Consider the following 24,621-nt stretch of genomic DNA (forward strand, 5'->3'; position numbering starts at 1 on the left):
CATCCCCCTGGCGGGGGATCGAACTTGTGCTGAAGCAGCTGCAGCAAGTTTCGAAGTGCTGTGCTTTAACCTACTGCACCACCAGGGAAGGCCAGATTTACTTATAAGAACTGGGGTACGTACAGGCAGAGGTGCAGGGAATGAGAGGATTCACTAGAGACAAAGCAGGGAACAGAAAAGGCAGATTTACTGAAACACAATGCTGAGGGGAGCAGCTGGCAAGACAGGGGAGGTGTGCCACACCATGTGGGTCACCTCCCTCACTGGGGATCAAATTGCTGCAGTGGCTACGGATAGCTTCATAGTGCTATGCTTTAACCCCTTGCACCACCAAGGAGGGCCGAGTACTGATCAACCATATAGTGTTGTTAATCTTTGCTTCCCTATATTTTTAAAAGTTATTCCTGTTTGATCCCCAGCAAGGGAGGTGACCCACATATGCATATTCCACTCATCTACCACTGAATCACCTGTGCCAATACTGTCTCCTTCCCCCTTTTCCTTCTGGTAACCATTAAATTCTTTCACTGAATTAAAAATTTATTACTACTGTATTTTGCTTGTTTATGTATTTTGATTATTTATATTTTACAGGTGGGTAAAACATCTGATATCTATCTTTTAACTTTGTGACTTATTGCACTTAACATAATCTCTTGAGGTCCATCTACTTTATCCCAAAAGACACCCTTTCATCTTTTTCACGGTGGTAGTATTCCACCGACTATCTAGGCCATATTTTCTTTATCCAATCATGTGCTGAAAGCCACTTAGGTGGGTTTCTTGACTTGGCAATTGTGGACAGTTATTTTTTTAATCTTTAAAGTTGGGGTAATAATGCCTACCTTACAATGTGGTTGTGAGGACTAAATGATAATTTGTGGAAAAGCCCTTTGTAAATAATACAATATTATTGAAAAATGAGGGGGGATGGTTATTAGATTTTCTTTTGGTCTTTGCTTTTTAAGACTGTTGAATTCTATTATGGATAGTGGTTATTGCCCTAGATGGAATCTCCTCCATTCTCTTGAGAATATATTTGTCTTCTGAAGATTTTAAAAAGTTTTATGTATTTTCTGGAGTTGGTAAACTGTAGTTCTAAAAACCTTTAAGATATTGTTTTCAAATAGCTTATCTGATGATATCTAGCACCTTTGGAAAATATTTAAAGAACCAAAGTAGCATGTAAAGGTAGAGATTTTTAGGGGTTGGAATATACTCATTTCTAATTTTTTGATGTAAAAGTAATAGCTTGGTTCCCTTTAACTTAAAAGCATAGTTTGGGAGCTATTTTTTATTTTGATGGTCATGCCAGCACTGCAGCCTGAGCTGAACTAGCTTATCTATCTTCATGGATCAAAGATTAACTGTTTCCAATCAGAAATAAACTCCAGGAATTAATGGATAAAGAAGAGGCAGTATGTATGCATAATGGAATACTACTCAGCTATAAAAAGATGAAATCTTGGCATTTGCAACAACATAGATGGACCTTGAGTGGATTGTGCTAAACGTAAATGAACTTTGAGGTGATTATACTAAGCAAAATAAGTGATAATGCTTGGCCTAGGTTAAGGAGACTTGGCAAAATGTCATTTTGGCTAAATGAGATACAAGGTCATATTTGACTCTAAGAAGTAACTTCTCATTCTAGTTGTAATGTAGATTTTAGTCAGATTTTCACCACTCATGAAAGTTTTAAGATGATCATTCATGATGCAAAAATAATAAAAAAGTATAAAAACTAAGGAAAATATGCACAAAACATTTAATGTGAAAGGCATTTATTTTTGGCCAAATAGTTGCCAAATAATTGCATCAAATAGCATTTATTGTTGATAATGTGGAACAAAATAGTTGTGCACTAAACAATATACTTGCTCTCTTTATAGACTTTAGAGTTAAAAATGTAAATAGACTTAGATTCAGACTTCTGAAAAGAGAATCTGCTATTTTGCTTTTTTGTTTTCAGATCTGCTATTTTGATCAGCTCTCTGTATGTTTTGAAAGGGGAAAGCATTCCTATGAGAGAATAGAGAGGAAACTTCTCATCCATTATTGAAAATTATGGCTTCTTTTTAGACACTTTATATTCCTGGGCCTTTTGGTAATGATTATTGTTTCAAGCACTGCATTCATATTCTTTTCCACAAGACAATGAAAAAGAAATAAGATTGGGGAATTAAGGGTAACTAATAAAAAGAAAAGAATAAGATGGAAATCTGTAGGATAATGTTTTCTAGGATGGCTAAAGAGAATATTTTGGCATCAACATATTTCAGCAAGTGTATAAACATCACCACCTTTCCCCTCCTCTATTAGTACATGAAGGAATTATAATGATTTATTAGGAAAAGTCATTGTATGTTAAAAAAAGAGTCCTTTCAGCTTTCAGATTTGGTAGCTGAAAAGCAGCCCATTTTCTGCAGTGTTTCCTGCCAGATATGGGTAGCAATGTTTCTTAATGAATATAGAAAATACAGTTGACCCTTGAACAAATTGGGGGTTAGAGGTGCTGATTCCTTGCAGGATGGGACCTGTTCAGTTCAAGCCCTTGTAATGACTTTGAAGCAAACAGAACTTCTTCAGGGGGGCCAGTCATTTTGAAAATTTCTAGGAAGAGTCATCTGGAGTCAAAGATGATAGAAATAATAAAAAATGTTTTAGAGTAATAATTCTGGGATGGTTCTGCTAACATTTCTAGTGGCTTTTGTTAGTGCTCTCATTTTCTACTTGTGTGTGTATGTGTGCATGGAAGTATCAATTTAAAAAATTTAGGTAAAACTAAACATTTAAAAAATAAGGTATAATTGACATACAGAATATTTTACATTTAGTACATCCTTGAAAATGGTGTACAATCTTACAAGTTTTGACAAATGTATGCAGTCCTGTTTCTCCATATCAAGATCAACACGTGCTATTTTCTGTTTCTTTGAATATAACCATCTTAATAGTTGTGATATACAGATAATATATTATACAAACGAAAATTCATTTATAGAGTTGTGCAACCAGTCATCATTTTGTTTAAAACATTTTCATCATCCAAAGAAGAAAGTTCAGTCATTTAGCAGATACCTATTTCCTCCAACCTCCCCAAACCGACCCCAGGCAATCATTCATCTACATTCGTCTCCACAGATCTGCCTGCTTTCATATTTCACATGGATGGAATCGTATGACATGTGATCTGGGTTTTTTCACTTGGCCTAATATTTTAGAGGTTCAGTCACATCATGGTGTGTATCAGTCCTTCATTCCTTTCTACTGGGGAGTAATATTCCATCAACTGTTGATGGACATTTGAGTTATTTCCACTTTTGAGCAATTATGAATAATGCTACTTGAACACCTGTGTACACATTTTTGTTTCACTTCTCTTAATATAGTATACATCTTAGAGTGGAACTGTTGGATCATATGGTAACTTTATGTTTAACATTCTGTGGAACCACCAGACTGTTTTCCAAAGTGACTGCATTATTTTACATACTTACCAGTAATATATGAGGGTTCAATTTCTACACACCCTTGCTTGTTATTATTAATCTCTTAGATTGCTACAATCCTTCTTGATGCCTGTTATTATCATTATTAATCTTTTAAGTTAAAGGCATCCTAGTGAGTGTGAAGTGATATCTCATGATGGTTTTGATTTATATTTCTCTAATGGTAGTGATGTTCAATATCATTTCCTGTGCTTATTAGCCATTTGTATCACCTTGTTTGGTGACATCTTTTCAAATCTTTTGTCCATTTTAAATAGATATTTATAGATGCTTTCTTCCTATTACTGCGTTTTTTATATATCTCAGGTACAAGCACTTTATCAGAGTATACGATTTGAAAATGTCTTCTCCCTGTCTGTGGTTTACATTTTCATATTTTCATGTTGATTTTTGAAGAGCGGACACTTTAATTTTAATGAAGTCCAATTAATAATTCATTTTCTTTTATGAACCATGCTTTGGCATCTATATTGTATAACTCTTTGCCTAACCCACTGTGAGGTAGTTTTTCTATATTTTATTCTAGACATTTGATAGTTTTAGCACTGACATTTAGAACTATGTATGATCCATTTAGTTAGCTTTTGAGTATGGTATCAGGTGAAGACTCAGGTTTTATTTAGCATATGCAAATCCAATTATTCTAGCACCATTTGTTGAGAACAAGTCTACCCACATATCTACGTCTTTATTTCAAATTGCTATATTTTACTTACATTTATAATATTTTAAAGACTATTAATCACAGGATATAATGGGCGGTTTGAATTTAAGAAGTAGAGATCAAAAACATGAATTTTAGAGTTGCAGAGTCTGTTTTGTTATCTATTATCTATATGATATTGGGTGATTTTCTTATTAACACTAAGCTGTAAACTGTGAATAATTACAGCATCTCTCTCATTGGATCCACACCTGTTTACAGGGTCAAGATTATAAGGACATAGCAATGTAAGCTGCCTTGCGTGCAGGACATGTTCAGCAAAATGAGAGCTGTGATGGAGGCTGTGGTGTGGGAACAGTGTCTGAAGAGGGAGACCCTACACCCTGAATTATATATGTGGTGGAAACCAACGTCACTGCCATTAGAAGAAGTTACTGCTATTATCTTAAAAAATGTAAAAGCCCTTGCTTCTCATTCTTTCATGTTTTACAACAAACAACTTCTGAGTTTATTCTTGTGATGGGCATTATGACTGGTATTGAATTAGTGTGGTAAATGTGAAATATTTTTTATAAATTGAAGCTCATTGAAAAGATCATTTTGTTTCTAGGTCTTTTTTAAAAAAGCCTATTTGAAAGGTTGGTGAGAGTATGCTTTAGTGGCTGTAAAGGAGGAATTGGGGCCACGAACCATACAAAATCTTCGTCTTCTACCCAGTCTGGGTTGGTCTGGTTTCAAGCTTCAGAGGGCAAGAAACATTTAGGCTTGCCCTCCTCAACAAAGGAGTTTGGGCTATGCTTATTTAACTTCTTCCTTTAACAAAGAAGTTAATTGGAGTAAATTCCTGTTTGTCCTGGTGTCAACACAAACTGTTGTGACAGTTTGAGAAAGGCGTGCATTGCTTAACAGTGGGCAGGCAAGATGAAACCAGGCAGATGGTGTCATTATCAAATTCTTACCTGATGTGCCCACCAGACCATCAAGTAAGAGAACCCAGCAATCCAGGTGATGGAGCCAAAGAACGAGATGGGAAAAAACTTCCTTGCTGACTGGAAGAGAACCAGGAAGAGGCGAGAGTGTCAGTGATAGTAACTGAAGGTGGAGTCAACAGTCAAGGGCTAACACCCCCAAGGAAGCTACCTTCCCTCCCCACCCCTGCCTTCAGCCTTAGCAAATTATGAACAAAGCCGGGATTGGTAGCAATCAAAATACCCTTCCCACCCCAGTCATGTGGGTGCAGTAAAATTGGGATATCAAATCGGTGAGAACCAAATCATGGCAAATCCAGTTCCTGAGATGGAAATCTCTTAAACAGAAAGTCAGTCCTGCTGGATACCTGTAAGCGACCTCTGCTTCTATACTCTTCAATCTACCAACTCCTCCTGATCTTCCCTCCTTCTGCTCCTTTGCTTTTTCTTCTGTCCAAGTTCATCAGAATCAATTTCTATCCCTTCAAACCATCTATCCTAATAACCCATATGCCAGAAAACCTATGGGACTAGTTAGATTTAACAAGAAGTAGGAAGCATCCATAGCTCTAAAATTAGATTGGCACACTGTACAGTTTCATGAGCTTTCAGGAAAAGTAACACAGGGACAATTGTTACCATAGTTTCTAAGGATTTTGATTGACGGCCAGTGTGGACATTTGAACCACATATGTAGACAGCATATGGCTCTCCACTGTGGCATCAGAGTAGATGCTATTGGGGATGTTTTCTCCTGTTCTGCACCTGTAAGTATATTATGTCCAGTTCCGCTTCTAGCACTGAACTTTTGAGCATTTTTGAAGTTTCATTCAAACGTCAGACAAAATCAGATACTCAATATGCAGTTTTTCACTCTGCAGGGAAACCCAAACTTGTGCAGCAGTGACCTTCGGTTGATGACCAATGTAGCAAAATCAGGGGTTGTTTAAAACATGCTCTGATAGCAGAATGCTCCCAGAGATCCTCTCACCTATTACTGCCAAACACTTTGTTTCAAAACTTTCCATTTTGAGAAGCAATCTCATTTTTTGCTTTGATAACGCCAACCAATTTTGTCCAGAGAAATGAATCGGAGAGTGGACTTGAAAGAAAACTATCTCAGTCATCTGAAGGGCTGACCTTGGGCAGTCACATAGAACACTTTTTGTCATGGCTTTTGAGCACTTCATTAAAAGGAAAAGATAAACTTGTACATGAAAATCTTTTGAATATCTATAATGAAGCAGCTTCTATCACTCCACACCAGGCCTATTAGCTTCCTAATTCAAATTTTCAATTTTTGTTTATATTATTCACATGGTTCTGCTAAATGTCACAATAACAATTTCTCTTTTTCAATGGTTGTGGCTTTGCTGGAGCCATTCATTAGCTAGGTGTCTGGAAGGCGTCTGGGCTTGGTGAAATTGCAGGAGGCAGGAGCTACGGTCAGTAGCCACAATTTTGTTCTTAGTTTCCCCGCATCTCTTTCCTTAGAAGGAACATATTTTGACCAAAATTTCAGACCATTTCTGGGGCTCTAAATACATGAATGGGCTGCAGGGGGAAAGAAAAAATCACTTTTCAAAGTAGAAATTACTATACTCCTGAAAGCAAATTTCCCCTCCCTCCCACTAACCACTCCTTTCTTCCCTATCCTCCTTGGTTTTTCATTGTCTCACTTTTCTACTGAGGTATTGGTTCATACCTCTTTAGAAGTAGGTCATCACACCACACCCACTACCAAGGCAACATAACCCTCCACCACAGATAACTGGGTGCCCCCCCAACCACACCCCCCTGCTTTGCTCCACTCCCTACTCTGCTGGTCGCCTCATTTCTAGGGTTAGTCAGATCTCTAGGTTTGTTTTGGTTTAGTTTCGTCGGTTCCTTTGTTTTGTTTCTTTATATTCCATATATGAGTGAAACCATCTGGTATTTGTCTGCCTCATTTTGTCCTAGTTACTTAGCATAATTGCCTCCAGTTCCATCCATGTTGCAAATGGCGAGAATTCATCTTTTTTTTTAATAGCTGAATAATATTCCATTGTGTACATAGACCACAACTTTCTAATCGATGCATCTGGCCTTAGGTACTTAGGCTGTTTCCCTAACTAGGTTATTAAAATAAACTGCGCTTCAATGAACACAGCAGTGCCTATATCCTCTTCAGCTAGTGCTTTTGCCTTCTTCAGGTAGATACCTAGGAGTGGAACTGCAGGATCACATGCATGGCTATTTTTATCATTTTAAGAAATCTCTATTTTGTGAATGCAAATTTCTTTAACATTGGGAATTTGGATGGCTTTTGGAGACTAGTTTTCTTGGTCCTTGGAGGGCTGGTGTTAAGAAATCAAATTTCACTAGGCCAAGCAGATAGCTGGTCGGAGTCCCCATCCTTTATCTCTGGCCCAAGCCATTTGTTAGGACCCTAAAGTCCAAGGAGGCTTCCATCTCTGCTGGCCATACTCTATCCCAGGGAAGAGAAAGTCCCTTCTTGTCGTCTGGGGCCCGACATGATTTGAGCAGCAAGCAGCCTGTTAGCTTGATTTCGAACCTCCCTTGAAGGGAATGGGGCCCCTTTATGGTATGATGTGTGTACTGGATATTCTCGGGGAGTTGTTGTTTCACAGTTTCCTCACTTTCTGGGTTGGCTCATTTACTAAATATGTAATTACTGTTTCATGCTTTTATACCTTTGCTTGTCTACTTATGAATATGAAATCAAGTCAGAATCAAATCATTTGAACAAATTTCTCCTCTGAAAAATATCATCATTGAACTATAGAACAGTCCCAGCCCCAGTTAGAAAGTAAGGAAGTCGACAAAGGATTGAAAGGAAATAGGTTCAAATCAACTTATTCACAAAAAGCTAATTCAAAATTTTGATGCTCATGATTTTAATGAAAATCTAAATGTACCTAATATTGTATCAGGGGCTAATTAAAGACAAGATGAAAAATGATTTCCTTTGTGAGTTTTAGGTTTTCATCACTAGGGGCAGGTAAAAGCTGACCAGTTCTAGTGTACCCAGATCTTGAACTTCAAACCTAGCTCTGCCTGATTCTACAGCATGTGTCTCTAACATCTACATTATACTGACTCTTCCCTAAGGAGAAAGAGGGCACATAAAATATAAATGACTGTGGACATAACGATGATTATGATAATACAAAGGTTTGCTTGGAATGTCAGAAAATATACAGAGGACCAGGGAAGGGTAGACTAGCAGGCCAGCTGCAGGGCCATCTGCCTTACTCTGTCTCCCATATTGTTTCTGCTTTGGAAAAATCAAGCGTTCATGCACAAGCAGTTCCGTTAAGTGTTTCCCAACTATCAAATTACCTACCATTTTCAATCTTCCAGGTAATTCCTTCTTTTTTTCCTTTATTCTGGACTATTCCCCTACTTTGGATGATTGTCTCATTCCAGACATCACTGCTCAGTAGCAAGTGTGCAATTACTTAGTTACCAGTTGCAGTGGAAGGATGAAAATAGCCCCGGAGCCAAGGTCTGACATGTCAATTTATGGGCAGTAATGGTGGCTCCTCCTGAGATCTGCTGGGATGGGCCTCATACTAATTAGCAAGAAGCAAATTGTGTCAATGTGCCCGCCATTTTGCTCAAAATGTAATGGCTTACTTGTATAATTGCCAGCTAATGTTCTCATTAGAAGTTTTCAGTACATCAAAATGCTATTTTCTTGGCCTGAAAAAAGTTCCCGGACATTAGCAGATTGTTCAAATGGACCACATCCTTAGTGACCTAAATTCAACCAATATTCACTGGCATCTACTCTGTGCAATACTCTGAGGCATGCATATTAACAGAAGTCCTTCAAACAATCCAACCAGAAGGGCGGTCTCAGGAATGGGACTTGCAATCCCCTTTCACCAATTACTAATGATGTGTCCTGAACCAAATGGTTTAATCTTGCCGAGTCTTGGATTCTTCATTTGTAAAATGGGGAAAATAACAACATCAAGTTGACTTGAGCTTTCATGTGCATAAAGCATCTTGCCAAGTGCTAGGTAGTAACAGCAGTGACTATTACATGGTCCTATGCATATTTTGATTTTTAAGAGAAGAGGGCACTCAGGCTCAGGGAGGTGGAAATGGCTATGGGGATGTAGATGAGAGTCTTGATTTTGCTCTTTGCTAGCTGGTGTGCTTGGACGAGTTACTAAACCTTTCTGGTCTCAGTCACTTTGTTCTTTGAAAACGGTGCTTGGCACACAAACACAATTGATTTATTAACTTGATTTATTTATTAACATAAACTGCAAAATGTAGCAAGGTTCTTAGGTATTTTCTTAGCTGGAATGTGACCTGTTGTGCTATTTCATTAGATACATCCTTGGCCACAGAGATTATAAATTTTTGGGCCTTTATTTCCTTATTATTTTCAATTTTTAGCAAAGACATTCTTGTTAAGGTTTCTGACTTGGCTGTTTTACTTCTAAAACAAAGCCATTCATTAAAGAAAACTATAAAAGTGAAGCTCATGTTAATTATCTGAGTTGGACATATACATAATCCAGCAAACACTGTCATACAATTTGCATATAAATGAAGTGAAAATAGCAAGTGAGAGTATTATTTACTCTGAAACTACATGCATACATTTTAAAAAAGTGATGTTTTTCTTGCAACTATTGTCAAGGTTTCAGATGTTCATCCCCATGGGCATTCAAAAACTACTGAGGAGGCAGAGTTGCCCCAAGCAGAAGCAAATATTAATTATGTAATAATTTTCTACTCTTTCTGTCCTCTGCATATTTTTTCAATGTGACAGTGCATGAAGACTGTGCTAGACTGCAGAAATGGCCACATCATTTTGCATTTCCTCCCATCAGAATTCTCCCCTACCCTGAGAACCCAGGCCGGTGGTGTGACTTGCTTTGACCAAGAGAATGCAGCGGAAATGTCACGGGCAGACTCTTAGCCAGCTCTCCAGAGGGCTTTGCGGCTTTCATTTTTGCTGTTCTTGGAACCTGGCCATCATGTGAATAAGCTCAGGCTAGTCTATGTCGGGATAAGAGGCATGCGAAGCAGAGATGAGCAGTTCCAGCTCTAAAAGCCCGACGCCAGCCAGCCCCCAGCCTTCTAAGTACAGAACTGTCCAGCTGAGCCCAGCCCGAGGGCCAATTCATAGAACTATGGGCTTAAAAAAAATGTGGTGTTGTTGTCAGCCACTAAATTTTGAAGCGGTATATTACACAGCCAGAGATACCTGACACCAGGTCGAAACAAACCTAAAGAAACTCTTCTGTGTTAAGCACCATCAAGGAACCACTTTCTGGCTTTTGCATCAGTTGATGTTTGCTTTCATCTGCCGCTTCATATATGCAACGTTGACTATAAAATGCACCAATAATAATCCTGGGCTGACTGAGATTTATGGTCACTTGAAATTGCAACGCCTTCTCGATGTTTATTTCATTGTACTGCCCTTCATCACTGGACGGCATGGGTGGCAGGGAATCTAGAGGTGTCCCAGGCCTTATGCCACACAGGAGGGTTCAGCAGCAGCCTAAGAAGTTGCTGTGGCCCAGGGAACTACTCCCATAGTGGAGCCCTGTTTGTAGTCCAGGAGTTGCTGGTTGGGAACTTCCATCTTCTCTGACAGCTTCTTTGACTTGTCAGCACTGACCACAGAGAGGACAAGCCCAGGGCCGGCCTGTCTCGTGAGTCCCACCCAAGCAGAGGGCACAGGAGTCACTGGCACTTCCTCCAACACTTGCCCATTTTCCTGATGGTCTCAGTGGTCTTGTGACACCTTCTTATCAGTTGGTTCCCTCCAGTTTGGGCCACAGATGTAGAAAGCAAGTTGGTCTCCAGGAGTTTGCTTCTCCCCTCGCTGCCCCAGCCCCTGTCCCCCCCCCTTCCCAGAGAGCTGAAGCACTGAGCTAAACAAAAGAACAATGGGGTGAGGAAGGGAAGGGGAAGCAAAGGGAGAGAGAGAGGAAAGGGGAGGTGGTGCCTTCAAGCACTTGTGCCTCAGAAATGTCAATGTGATGTGAGCCAAGAGGAAAACTGAACACATTCCAGCTCTTTGGCTGAAGTTTCAGGAAGGCAGGCCTTTGCGGAAAGCAGATGCTCTACATTTGCATCTTGAATGAAGGAATCTAAATATTGCTCTACATGAGCCACACCTGCTATATGCAGCTTTTACTAGGAAAAGTCTCAAGTCAGTTTTGTTCTGCGAGGATCGTTTCCTGACGGCACTTGACATGACGTGGCTCGCCACCAAGCTAGGTTGTTGATAGGTCAAGCTAAAGGGGCAGAATGTTGCCTTTATCTTTTTCAAGTGCAGAAAATGTGATCATCAGGAGCTCTTGAAGACTTCTCCTAAATTATGCAGGATCTTACTACAGTATTGGATTTCAAAGGCTTTTAGACAGGGTGTTTTCAGATTTCTACCTTCTGGCTCCAAAAAACAGGAGATGCTGCCAAACCTATGGGGTCTCAGTCCTGGGTGTGAATTCAGCTCTAGGCCCCAGCAAGTGAGCAGGCGTGAGTAAGTTAACTTGTCTGTGCCTCGGTTTCTTTTTCACACATGCTGGTTATACATATCCATACGTGTATATTGCCCTATGTCCAGCTCAGGAAGGTATATCCCTCCCTGAGATGGTTCCTGAGATTCCATAGTCTGCCTTATTAAAATTACCTAGGGAAGTCTGATACATATTAGGCACACTTTGTTGCATGAGGAGGTGTGTACTGGGTTATAAAAAAGTAGTTTTCTTGCACCCTGGGGCAATGGCCCAGGAACCTAGTTTAAGAACACTGGGAGGGACATTTTTTGCTATAATCTACATTCAGGTTATACCTTATTGATCATAAATGATAATGTGTTCATAGCACCCAATATATGACAAAGGTAGATAATATTGATTATTAATACTACAGGAGGTATAATAATTACAATTATTAATAATATCACAGGAGGTATTAATGTAGACATTAATACTACATGAATGTATTTCTTTAAATTATTCTTGAATTAAAGGAATAATCCATATATTCAAATATTCAATAAAATGTGAGTCTCCCTCTTACCTCAGACCTTTGGTTCTCTTTCTGGAAAAACTACAGTGAAAATTTTGAACATGTTTGCAAATTCATAGACATTCCTCCCATCAAGAGTATCCTATGCTAGGTGACACTGATATATTTTCAGGAAACTTTTGCTTCCTCCCCTTACTCAAGACAAACATATGATTGCTTTTGTAGTGGAGGTGACTGCCTGTGACTTTGGAGTCCAGGTCATCAAATGCAGCTCTGTCTTGTGTCACTGAAGTCCTGGCCTCATAAGACATGACTCTTCCCAGGCCCCCATGCCAAGAGGAAGCCCAACTCATGTTGAAGGTCACTGTAAGGATCATCAGTAGAGAATCCCAGCTGAACCCAGCTTTGTATTATCTCTGCCACATCCTGGAAACATCAATGAAGGAGCCCCTAGATGAGCTCTCCCCTCCTTTGATTGACCCCCCTCTCCCTCACCCTCTGTTGCTGGATGCCTCAGATCTATGGTCAGCTTGCAAGTTTTGCCTTTCTCTTGACCCTTGATCCATTTCTCTATATTCTACCTGTCAAAGGGACTATGGTGACGGTCATGGGTGCTATGGTGGAGGGAGAACTAAGGGCCTACACCTGGGGGGAGAAATAACATATCATACAAAAATGAACAATGATGCAAGAAAGTAAATAAATTAATCAAAAAGAGAAAAGAAGCCTCCAGATGATTGTGTTCCCACTCATTTCAGTGACTTCAGTCATGTTTCCCCAAGGGAGGACCTAGACATTGGCAAGCAAAGTGTAGACAATCAAATTTCTCATCCACATGACCTGTGAGCATGGTAAAATGCTTACTGTTTCACACTACTAAGATTTCAAGGTAGTTTGTTCCCCAGGTTGATAGCCAGAACAATCACTATTACATATTACATATCGGACCAGAGAAACTCCAGCCCTCTGTGTGCCATTCTTTTTTTTTTTAAGACAAATAGAAGACAAACTGTGTACAGTTCAATACAGCGAACCCTTGAATACAGAGGAGATTGGAACATTCATTTACCTTCTACACACAGACAAAAATTCATGTGTAACTGTCACCTTTCCTGAACTTGGCTAAAAATAGTCTGCCATTGACCTCATTGATTACATATGCAGTCAATTTACAATAATTTGCATGGTTTATATATTATATGCTGTATTGTTACGATAACATAAGCTAGCAAGGGAAACATCTTATTAAGAACAGTGCTGCACTGAACGATTCCATAAGGTCTTTTCACCTGCTTACAAGCAATTCGGCACAGATGTGGACTCACTCAGTTCCAACCAGGCTCATTAAGGGTCCACTGTACTGTACGTTTTATAAGGAACCCATTTAAAAAATGCTTCACTCACAGGTTTGCGGACATCGGGTAAGGTGACCCAGAGAGGGAACACTATGGGGAGCACAATCAGGAATGTGATTTGCTTGCGGGTGTTGGAAGGCCAGGCCAGGCTCAGAGGTTGGTCCTCTTCCTCTTCCCCTGCCTCTGTGGTCTATTGTAGAAAGAGCAAGAGAGAAAATAAACAAGCAAGGAAGCAGACACTGTCCACAGGCCACAGAGCCGGGGAGGGAAGCTCCAGGTCTCAGCAGGAGTGTTCTCGGGTCCTCATGCATGGGTTTTTTACATCCTTCAGGTGTACTTTACAAGTTTGTTCGAGAACCCCTCCTGTCACAGTCTGAATCCCAGGAACAGAATTGAACCACTTTTTTTTTTCCTCTCCAAATACTACAGTTTCTCACGTAAGCAAGCTATCATCCATGTAGACAGGACTATAGCTGGGGTTCATGAACTTGTATAGGTAACCACCCATATCTGCCGAGTGAAAGTTGCCAACACTCACCTCCTCTCCATCCCTTCCCCTTGAGGACAAAACCACAGGATTCAGAATTGTTGGGAGAAATTTTTCATTAAAGAAAGTTTTGTTTTTTTTTTAACATTACTGATTTTGAGTGGGCAAATAAAGTAGCCACAGGAACAATTCAGTAACCATACTTGATTCCTTTCCACCAGTCCTGGAAGAGTGATGCCCATGGATTATTGTGTGGTTGGGACTTTTTAAACCTGCTTAATCACCTGATTACATGCTAACGTATTTTACTTCCAGCCAAAGGCTTATTATGCACACATATGCCCTCTTCTCAGGGAAACGGGCCAAAAGTAGAGCAGGACACTGAACTCCAGGGTGCCCACAGCACAGGGTCACAGAGCCTGGGGGAACACATCAGAGTTTGACCTGGCAGCAATAGGCCAGCACTTTATTCACTACCCACCAAAGTCAGCAGCTTCTGAAGTCCTGGAGTGAGAAGAGACAAAAGGCAGATCTGGGCCTGGCAGGATGACCATTAGCCTGTCAGATGGGCCCTCCAAGCCTCCAAAGCAACACTGCAGACAGCATCAATCACTCCCTTCCCTGCTTGTTTAAAAACGAAAGTGCAGCAGCAGGACCAGGCATCAGATCTAAAAATACCAACAGGAACTTTTCCACAGAAGCTTCCTTTTGAGACCATTATAAATAACCCACACTGGCTTCATAAAGCGCCTTCCCTGCGTAGTAGCTCTGGCTTCCAGCAATGTACACTATTTCAGGCAGCTGCCCTAACTCCCTCCAGCACCCCGCTTGTAAGGAGGTGCTGGTGGGCAGACTCGGGTCAGGCGGTGTGGGGGCAAAGAACACCAGTAGAGGCACAACTGGGCGTGAGGCACGTCTCAGAGCAGTGCTGTGCTTATTTATCATTTAGGCCCTAATACTGCCAGAAGGATGTGTAGTGGTTTACACAAACACCCACATGTTCCCCCAGGGGATTAAAATTAAAAATTATTATTGAGAAATAATAACAGTAAAAATAAAGGAAGCTTAAGCCATTCTGAAAAAGGTTGGTAATAACAGGTTCTTTCTCTTTGGATGTATATTCTTGGCAATGAATAAAAGAGTTTATAAACAGAAAATATGAGGGAATTAAGAGGATTAGGTAATAAGGCTGAATTAGGAAGTTGGCGTAGTTTATTTTGGTCGTCTGGATCCTCATTAAATACACTTCTCACGACCTCCGTCTCTTTGCTGTGCAGTTTGTGGGAAAGAAAAAAGATCTAAAATCAATAATCTACATTTCTACCTTAGGAAACTAGAAAAGGAAGAGCAAATTAAATTTAAAGTAAGCTGGGGAAAAGAAATAATAAAAATTAGAGCAGAAAATCAATGAAATCGAAAACAGAAATTTAATACAGAAAGTCAACAAAAACAGCAGACATTTCCTCAGTGCACATGGGCCCACCCACTGCTTTCTTCAGTTCATCCCCCGGGTTCCCACCCTGATGAAACCCGGGTCCTCCCCCAGCCACCTCTGCCTTCTGCAGGGAGATGTAACAGGGCAGGGAAGTCACTGGCTTCGTGGAAATCTATCTATGTAATGGGCTTGGTGAGGACTAAGGAGACAGAGGCATTTGAGCTGTTCCCTCCCAGACAGGATCCTTCTTGTTTAACCCAAGTAAAGGAATTTCTCCTCCCTACCTGGTAGAAGCCTCAGAAAAGGGAGGTGATGGGAGAGTTGAACATTGGAAGCGGTACAATACAGCTAATGGTGTGTATGTTCCTAATAAGTCCCCCGTCCTTAGCACCGAGGTGACTTTATTCAGCCAGAGGATTCCAGCACTTTCCTGAAGATCCATAAAGCGGATGTGATGTGTTTGTGCAGGCTCCTCCCACCTCCAGGCTCAACATGCCCTCCCAGTCTGGTCCCCCACTGCCATCTGCAATCTAACAACTTCTTTCTAAACTCGAAGCTAACCTTTTTCTGAGAAAAAACAAAAGCAACTCTTTATGACTCATATCATTTTAATGACACCAACAGATGGTGACATTTCATCAATAACCCTTCTGCTTATAACCTACGGATTAGCTCCTTTCTCCATCTGCCAAAGTCACCCGGCAGGCAGGGCCACCAGCAAATAGCAGAAAATAATTGTCTGTTTAGATATATAAGCTCTAAACACACTACTGTCCAATGCAAACAATTAGCTATATTGTACAGCTTCCAAAAGCTGCATTTGAGGTGACTGTTGCTAGGAGAAGAGACTGTGTCTCCAGTGGTGAAACTGCTCTCCTTGGGGATCCGATGGCATCTCAGGAGCTGAGTCCCGCTACAGACGTACAGGTGCCCAGGGCCCTGGGATGGATTCAAGTGGTCCGGACTGGAGGCAAAGCTCTCAGCATATTTTAGGGGAAATTCTCTTTGTCTTCTTGCCAAGTGCAATCTCATTCTGATTCAATGAGCAACAGCTTGCAGGCTGGTCAGAAAAGTGGAAAAAAAACCCCACTCTTCTAAGTCTGGGGCCCATTTTGTCTTTGCCTGAGCTGGCACTGCTGGCATGTTTATTCGTCTCAGACCTGGGGGGAGGCCTTGAGGTTGGGCAATGATATTACAACTTGTCCTGGAGTCGTGGCGTCCAGGCGCTGACCTTAAAACAAACCCACCTCAGCTCCTAAAACTTCTGAGGAATGTCTGTGGAAAACAAAATAATACCAAATGATCCAGAAAAAAAAAATCAAAGTGATTTTTGACATAAGAGTTTAAAATAGTTTGATACCTGCTGGGTCTCCGCAGAGGCCCTGAAATTGTGCAAAACCAAGGGCTAGCAATGCTGGCTTTATGGCTTTGTAGTGACTGATATGGAAAACCAGAGATTAAAACAAAAGGATATGTTGGCAGTCAGACCTCAAAGGCCCCAGAGCATCGTGGTGGGTGGAAGAGACAGTACAGAATCTGGGATGTGTGCCTCCAGCTTCTGCTCTAGCTGCGAGTCCTTGGGCAGTGAAACTTTCATCCGCTCGTGGTCACTGAGCATCTTTAGGTATAAAGCAATGTGTTAAGTTTTAGGACTACTAATTTCAAGAAAACTTGGGTTTAAATGAGGAGCCTGAAAAATGGGATCCAGAGAACTTGTTAATTATGCAGTTATAGGGATGCTGGCAGAACATGACAAGACCATCTAATTGTTCCCTAGTATCTTATTCTGCCATCTAATTGTTCCCTGTATCTTATTCAGGGTAAAATAATGTCTAATTCCAGATGCCTCAAAATGTGGCTGTATTTGGAGACACGGTCCTTCAAGAAGAGGTTAAATTAAAACGAGACTATCAGAGAGGCTTCTAATCCAATCTGACTGGTGTCCTTAGAAGAAGAGATTAGGGGCCACCCTGGTGGCGCTTTGAGTTATACCACAGCACTATGAAGCAATCTGCAGCCATTTCAGCATGAGTTCAATCCCCGACCAGGGAGCTGACCAACATAGCGCAGCAGACCCCTCCTGTCTTGACCACTGCTCCCCTCAGCAGTGTACTTCAGTAAATCTGCCTCTTCTGCTCCCCACTCTGTTCTGGTGAATCCTCTCCAGAGGCACCTCTGGCCTGCATCCCAGCTCTTGTATGCATAAATAAAAAAAAAATTTTTTTTTATAAAGAAGAGATTAGGACACATGAGAACAAACATCAGGGATGTGTGTACACAGGTAAGGCTGTATAAGGACATGGTGGGACGGCAGTCTTCTGCAACCTGAGGAGAAAAATTTCAGAGGAAAAAATTCAGTTGAAAACTTGATCTTGGACTTCCAGCCTCTAGGGTGATAAGAAAACAAGTTTCTCTTGTTTAAGACATCACAGCAGTGCAATTTATGCTCACCCTCTAGCCTTACTCCTTTTCTCTCCTTTCCACACTTGGCTGATTTTCTCAAAGCCATTCATTTTATCCTCTACCACTACGTTATTTTTGCAAGTAGCCTCGGGTCTTTGTGAATAAGATGGGGCAGACCTAAAAAGTAGAATACCTCACTGGTTTTAACAGAATTATTTTGGGGATAACAGTGAAGAGACATGTTATGCTAAGTGGCAACTTGTGATAAATGAACAACCACCTTCTAGGATTCATTTACTACCACTGAAGTTGGAAACCTTTAGGTTTGGCCAGCAGAACACTTACAGATAGAACAGTTCCAGGGGCCAGCTGGCACCTCCAGAGGCCTCTGGAATAACTTATTTTTATTCATCTAGTGAACAGGGAAGTACTAGCAACATGTCCAATTGTGACCAAGTATCACCAGGACCTATTCAGTCTCTCTGCATGTGAATCTTACACAGTTTCCACTTGCACTTGATGTGGATGGTTTTTGCCAGAAGCTGCATCAGGTCTCCACTGTGGGGGCCTCATCTGGATTTACCAGGTCAGAGGTGGCCTGTACTGCCAGAAGAATATTTCTTGGAAGCAACTCAATTTCTTATTCTTGTCTGTGAAGGGCACTGTGCAAGATTTCAGTGTGAAGGTGAGCACACAGGAATGCAGTCTCTGCTATCAACAGAGAATTAAAACAAAAAATGGGGAGGCAGTTGAAAATAGGACATCTTCAAGTTCAAGTTCATTTCATTGACTGGCAATACATCTCATTTCCTGTTTGCCAAGGGCAATCTTAGAGGATCTCCTGGAGCTTCCTGGATCTCAGTTCTGGATGTTTGATTAAGGCCAGAAGTGAAGTTCTCTATCCCCGACAAAGGGTCACTCAGGAATGACACCTCTTCTCATTGGGAGCCCTTCAGGTGGCATGATGTTAGATAAAATAAAATGCCAGTACTTAAATAACTTATGTAAAAATATGGTTCATTTATTCTGAAACACTGGGTCATGGTCATGTAGCGAAGGTGAAAAGATTAAGTGATTTTTTTCACTTAAAGAGAACAATCTTTTAACAAATTTGTTGTTGCTGCTATCTTTATAATTTCAATCGGTAGAAGAAAAATCAGTGTCCAACTGCATTATTTAGCTACATAGATGCCAACCTGCATGACCAAATGGGGTAAAGCTTACGTGACACGTGTGAGGATTCATCACCAGGGCCCAGAAAGGATGAGATCCACACTGTGAGCCTAAGAAATGAGGCAGGCATATCAAGAATACTGACTAACACTCAATATTAAGTTTTCTTTTAAGGCACTAGTAGAACGCATAAAATATCTAGACGATGTGGGAGGTGGTCATCTAATGACTGGGGAGAGTGACCCTCAGAAAACTGTAGGGTGCAGAGTCCCTGACACAGACCGGAGGGACACAGACCAGTGTCCATCCCTTTGGCCACAAAGCTCTCCTGTGGCTAGTAGCTGTGGACCCCAAGCAAATCAATGGGTGTGGTACAACCAAAAATTTGGCAGGCACCTGATCACAATGCACCTCACTGTCTTTGAGCCTGGCACTCAGAAGTCGTTCAAAATCATGTCATGGTGAGGCAGAGCTTCATTATTCCTGGACAGGACTTGACATCTCTGGTTAAGGGTCACATAAACCAGGAAAAGCAAACTGCAACCTTGACCTTTGCAATGGTTTAGAAAGGAGGTTTAGGCTTTACAATGAGTCCTACAATCTCAGGCCTGGGGTGGCAGTTGAGTTCACTGAGACCACTCCCATTATCTGATGACCCCTAGATGAAGGGCTAAGCTGAAGGAGAAGAACTATGCCAGGCGGGGCTTGTGTGACTCCTCACTTTCAGCTCAAGGCTTCTCCCCCACTTACCACTGCCTCCCTTCCTCACTCCTAAGCAATAGGGATGAATATCCTTTCTGTCCAGTTCCACTACTCTTCCCAGTTTTGGTCTTAATAACTCCACCTATTTAAATAAAAGTACTACTTAGAGCAAACAAGAAGCACTGAATTGATGTACTTGTGCTTGATTTTCTTGAGCCTAGTTTACAGTGGTCTGGAGGACCTATATTTATTGAAAAAGTTGATCAGAAACTCTGAGTCTTAGCTGCATTCTTTTCCTTTTCTGCAAGGAAAAGTCTGCAAAGATAGAATGATTGTGTCTTTCCAAAATGTTCTGATGTTGAACTCCTAGCCCCTAAAGTGATGGTTTCAGACTTCAGGGCCTTTGGGAGGTGGTTAAGTCATTGCAGCAAAGCCATTGTGATTGGACTAAGTGTCCTTATAAAAAGACCCTGAAGAACCAGCTTGCCCCTTTCACCCCAAGAAGGACACCCAATCGAAATTAAAAGAAAAAAAAAAAGCCATTTCTGAGCCAGGGAGTAGAATATCACCAGACACTTAATCTTGCTTCTTAGAATCCAGAACAGTGGGAAATAAATTCATATGACCTGTGGTACATTTGGTGTAATATTCAGGGTAACTTTGAAGGGTGAATGAAGGGCAGATGTGGGGGTGTGTGGTTAGGAGGGGCCATTATGATGCCCTCTTCTCTCTTCTATCTCTAAGGTACCAGGTACACATTTAAAAATGAAATGCAGGTGCTGATAAGATATCAACAAATGTCTCAGGACTTTAAGAAGAAAGACTTGTTTTTTTTTTTTTAACATCTCTGTCCAAGAAAAATGTGCAGAAATTTAGCTCAGGCTTAATGTGGAAGAGGAGCAACCGAATACGCTAATAAGAAAAATGAAGGTTTGAGATTTTACATGCATTTCATTGGTTGATGTTGCCCTTGATTCCTTTCATGGTGGCCAGTGCTGCTCTGGTGATTTCTAAAGTGAATATCTAGGGGGCATTGTAGAAGACACATGAAGCCCTTTAAATAATAAACTTTCCTGAAGTCCACCATAGCAAGACCAAAACACGAGAAGGGTTATGGCCAGATTTAAGCATCCAGTGCTCACAGACCAGTAGAGATTGGCGGGAAGAACACACACAACAAAAGAGCACTGTCTTAAATATGAACTCTAGGCTTTTCCACCTACCTCTACCCTCTTTCATTACTGAAACATTAAAAGACTCTCTTTGACAGCGGTAGCGTATTTAACTTTTCCAACTAGGTTTCCGTGGGAACTGGTGAAAAGGTGTGTGTGCCTGTTCAAAGTGTGTGTGGGAGGCTCCCAGTGAGAAGAGATGTCTTGGAGGTGTCTCTCCTAAGGAAGGGACTAGCAGAGGGAGGATTGATACACAGACCCACCTCTGCTCTAGAACATGTCTTTGTAAGAATATTGCTGTTACACATGGGTGGAGCTGGAAAAGATCATGCTTAGAGAAATAAGCCCGAAAGAAAAGGAAAAATACTGGATGCTTTCATGCACAGCAGGAGTATAAAGGACCAGGGGAGAAAATAATAACAAATGAACAACTATATACCAGAGATATTTTAAGGGGGTGGAGTGGGGAATGGGATAAAAAATGGTGGGGGGAGGGGAGTGCACTGGACTATGGCACATGGGTGATTTGGTGATGGGAAGCCCATGGGGATTACAATTGAGATGGAAAAAGGCACAAAAGGAAGTAAAAATAAACTATTATTAAAAAAAATATATTGCTGTTACAAAACTAAATGAGATAATCCATGAAAAGCACATTGAACAATATTTGGCATTCAGTAAACACTCAGTAAACGTTTAGGCCATTGATTTCTTCATAGGCATCCAGGAGAAGGAAGTTTGACTCAGTGAATTATATTCCTTCCAGCAATAAATTCTATAATTTGATTATTTGATGTGTAATTATTTTTGTTCCTCTATCTATTCATTCATACAACATTTATTGAGCACTCAATGAGTGTAGTGATGTCAACAATGGAATTTACTTTTCTCTTAGGAAATAGGAATACATAGAAGGCCTTTGTAAATAAGTTGAAAGGGAAAATTTCAGTCTTAAGGAGAAATGCTATTTTATTCTAGTAGGTAGGTTGCAAGAAGACTTTCTCTAAGAAACAAAGCTTCCAAGCAGACGGCAAGATTCATAATATTGTGACACCTTGATTCTGTGTTCTGTGCAGAGCTAAAAACAAAGTAAAGTTGGAACACTCAAAGGTAAAATTACCCCAAAGTGCACAGTTACACTTTAATACAGTGAAAGGCTTTGATATCAACAACTATTTGGCAAGCAGAAGGTACCTTTCAAGGAGTATTCCATGGAGTGCCTTCCATTTTGAAGCTAAAGTCATATCACTGCTTCAGGACAGAGATCTCTATTTGGAAAATGAGATCTTTAGAAAACAAACATCTTCACGGTCAGTGTATTAGTCTACTTGAGCTTCCATAAGAAAATAACTTAGATTGAATGGCTTAAGCAATAGAAATTTATCCAATATCCCCACCCATAAACACCAACTGGGTCAGGGATGGCAAGTGGCTCTCATGTCATCTGCACTTTTTCTTAAATGGCGAATCAGTGGCCCTTATCATGTGTGCTGCAGACACAGAACATCATATTTGAAACTGTGATATAGAAAAGACTGACATATAAAAAATGTCTGATCCTGCAGTGAGGATTATTTTGCTCTCACAGAACCAAAGACCTGAACTCAAAAATCTCCAAGTGACATAGGGGAAATGAAAATGAAAAAAAATCTCCAAGTGACATAGGGGAAATGAAAATGAAATTTGGGGGACCCAGAAATGGTGGCTTGGGACTTCCCTGGCAAGGGGGAGAAGCTGAGTTCTGTGGGATGGGCTAGCTAGGGGCTGTAATGGTAAAGAAGGCTTCCTTTGCCATTTGGTTCTCCTTTTTATTATTTTAAAAGATTTATTTATTTATGTATACAAGAGCTGGGGTGTAGGCAAAGGCGTGGGGGTGGATCCACCAGAGACCCAGTGGGGCAGACTGACAAAGCACACTGCTGAGGGGAGCAGCAGGAGGGTCAGGAGAGGTCTGCTGCACCATTTGGGTCACCTCCAGGGCTGGGGATCGAACTTGTGCTGCAGTGGCTGCCTGTAGCTTGACAGTGCTGAGATTTAACCCCTTGCACCACCAGGGAGGCCCTGCATCTTCTCTTTAAAAGGGGAATGAAAACAGGAGCATTTGAAAACACATGTTAGAATGGATGATGAAAAACCAGGGAGCCTCATTTGGAAAAGCTGTTACTCTACTCTGGGAACTGAGACCTTCCTGACTGTTCTGCACAATGTTTGTGTCTGTTACCAAATTCACGTGAGGAAGCTATCTGTATTTAGAGATGGGGACCTCAAAGAAAGTAATTAAGGTTAAATGAGGCCACAAGAGTGGGGCCCTAATCTCATAGGATTAGATAGAATTAGTGGTCTTATAGGAGACACCAGAGATTACTCTCCCCTTGTACCCCAACATGTATGCACACCAAGGAAAGGCCAATTGAGGACACAGAAAAGGTGCAGCTTGAAACTGTATGGAAGTCCTTAGAGAAAGTAAATTGTCTAAAACCTTGATGTTGCACTTCCTAGTCTCCAGGTTGCAAGGAAAATAAATTTTTTGTTGTTTAAATGAGTCATCTAAGGTATTTTGTTATGGAAACCCAAGCAGACAAATGTGCTGATTCTGTAGGTATTTATTCTTTCTAAGGATCTCAAGTTTAAAGAGATTCTTTTTGGTTTTGAAATATATCATTGTATTCACTTTCTGTAATTTATTTTAAATTACCCTTTTTTTCATTCATTCTTAAGTCAGAAAAATAGCTTGCTTTTTGTTCTTTTAGTTTCTCAATATCTTTGCAACCATTTATTCCGTATTCTTTTCATTCTACCCTTATCTTCTCTGTGTTTCTAGTACTTATTTCTATCTAAGAAAAGGCGAATCAAAAAGCATCTCTTTTTGGAAGAGATCACCATCTGTATTCCCTTGCTATGCCACCTTCAGAACCCACAGAGCTCGTATTTAAGCAACAAGATTTCTTGGAAAATTATACGCCCCTGCCTGCCTGGCTGTAGGAAATAATTCACTCCCTTCATAATGTCATTATATGGTTTGTTTTACATCTAGGTGGAGACATTAAAAAAAATTCTAGGATCAAGAATTTTGCATATTAACCACAGTATGATCAGGTCTCACTTAGCAAGGGCAATCTGAAAAAAACTTAATCTGCTTCTGTATGACTTTGAATTGAAACCAAGGTATCAAAATATTTTGCTGTGAGTGATGAAGCTGTCTAAACCTAAGTTTTCTAGGAAGTCAAGAAACATTACATTAAAATGTAAAATGGCACTTGCAGAGTCTGGTGAAATGCAATTGCTTTCCTTCACTTTGCATTTTTGTCCAAATAATTCTGAGGTACAACCTACAGACAAGATGGATTTCTTTCTGTATTGCTATTGTAAATTGGTTTTTGTATCATTTCCAAGGCTTATAAATCATAAAAGATTTGTCAATGTAAAAGTTACTGGGGAACTATAAGAAGTAGCTAGCAATTCTGTTTTATTATCATTGGATTAGAATCACTCATAGGAATGACAATATTAATGTCAATATTTTTTAGTCTTTTATTAATAGCTCTTAATGTATCTGATGAGTCTGACAAATACATTCTTCAATTTCCTTCCGAAAGCATAAGTGGCATTCTTAACAGCAAGATTTAAAATGAATATATAATTTGTTATCAATATTGAAATTTAAACAGAACCTGGAATCTGATTTATATCTATTTCATTTTAAAATGTATTCAGAAGGCATCTTCAGCAGTTGGTAAATATT

At 40.4% G+C, this 24,621-nt stretch overlaps 1 protein-coding gene across 2 annotated transcripts in view; it reads right to left on the reverse strand.

The window, feature by feature from the left end:
- Nucleotides 1-24,621, reverse strand: part of SLC24A2 (solute carrier family 24 (sodium/potassium/calcium exchanger), member 2) — a 245,873-nt gene that overhangs the window by 13,101 nt on the left and 208,151 nt on the right. For both annotated transcript variants that reach the window (XM_012721351.1, XM_012721350.1), the window contains 2 exons: nucleotides 13,557-13,697; nucleotides 5,136-5,225 (listed from right to left, as the gene is read on the reverse strand). In XM_012721351.1, the coding sequence (XP_012576805.1) occupies nucleotides 5,136-5,225; nucleotides 13,557-13,697 (231 nt within the window). The remainder of the gene's footprint in view (nucleotides 1-5,135; nucleotides 5,226-13,556; nucleotides 13,698-24,621) is intronic.

Source organism: Condylura cristata, unplaced genomic scaffold (genome assembly GCF_000260355.1).
Source record: "Condylura cristata isolate star-nosed mole 26May11 unplaced genomic scaffold, ConCri1.0 scaffold00006, whole genome shotgun sequence".
Classification (NCBI taxonomy): Eukaryota; Metazoa; Chordata; class Mammalia; order Eulipotyphla; family Talpidae; genus Condylura; species Condylura cristata.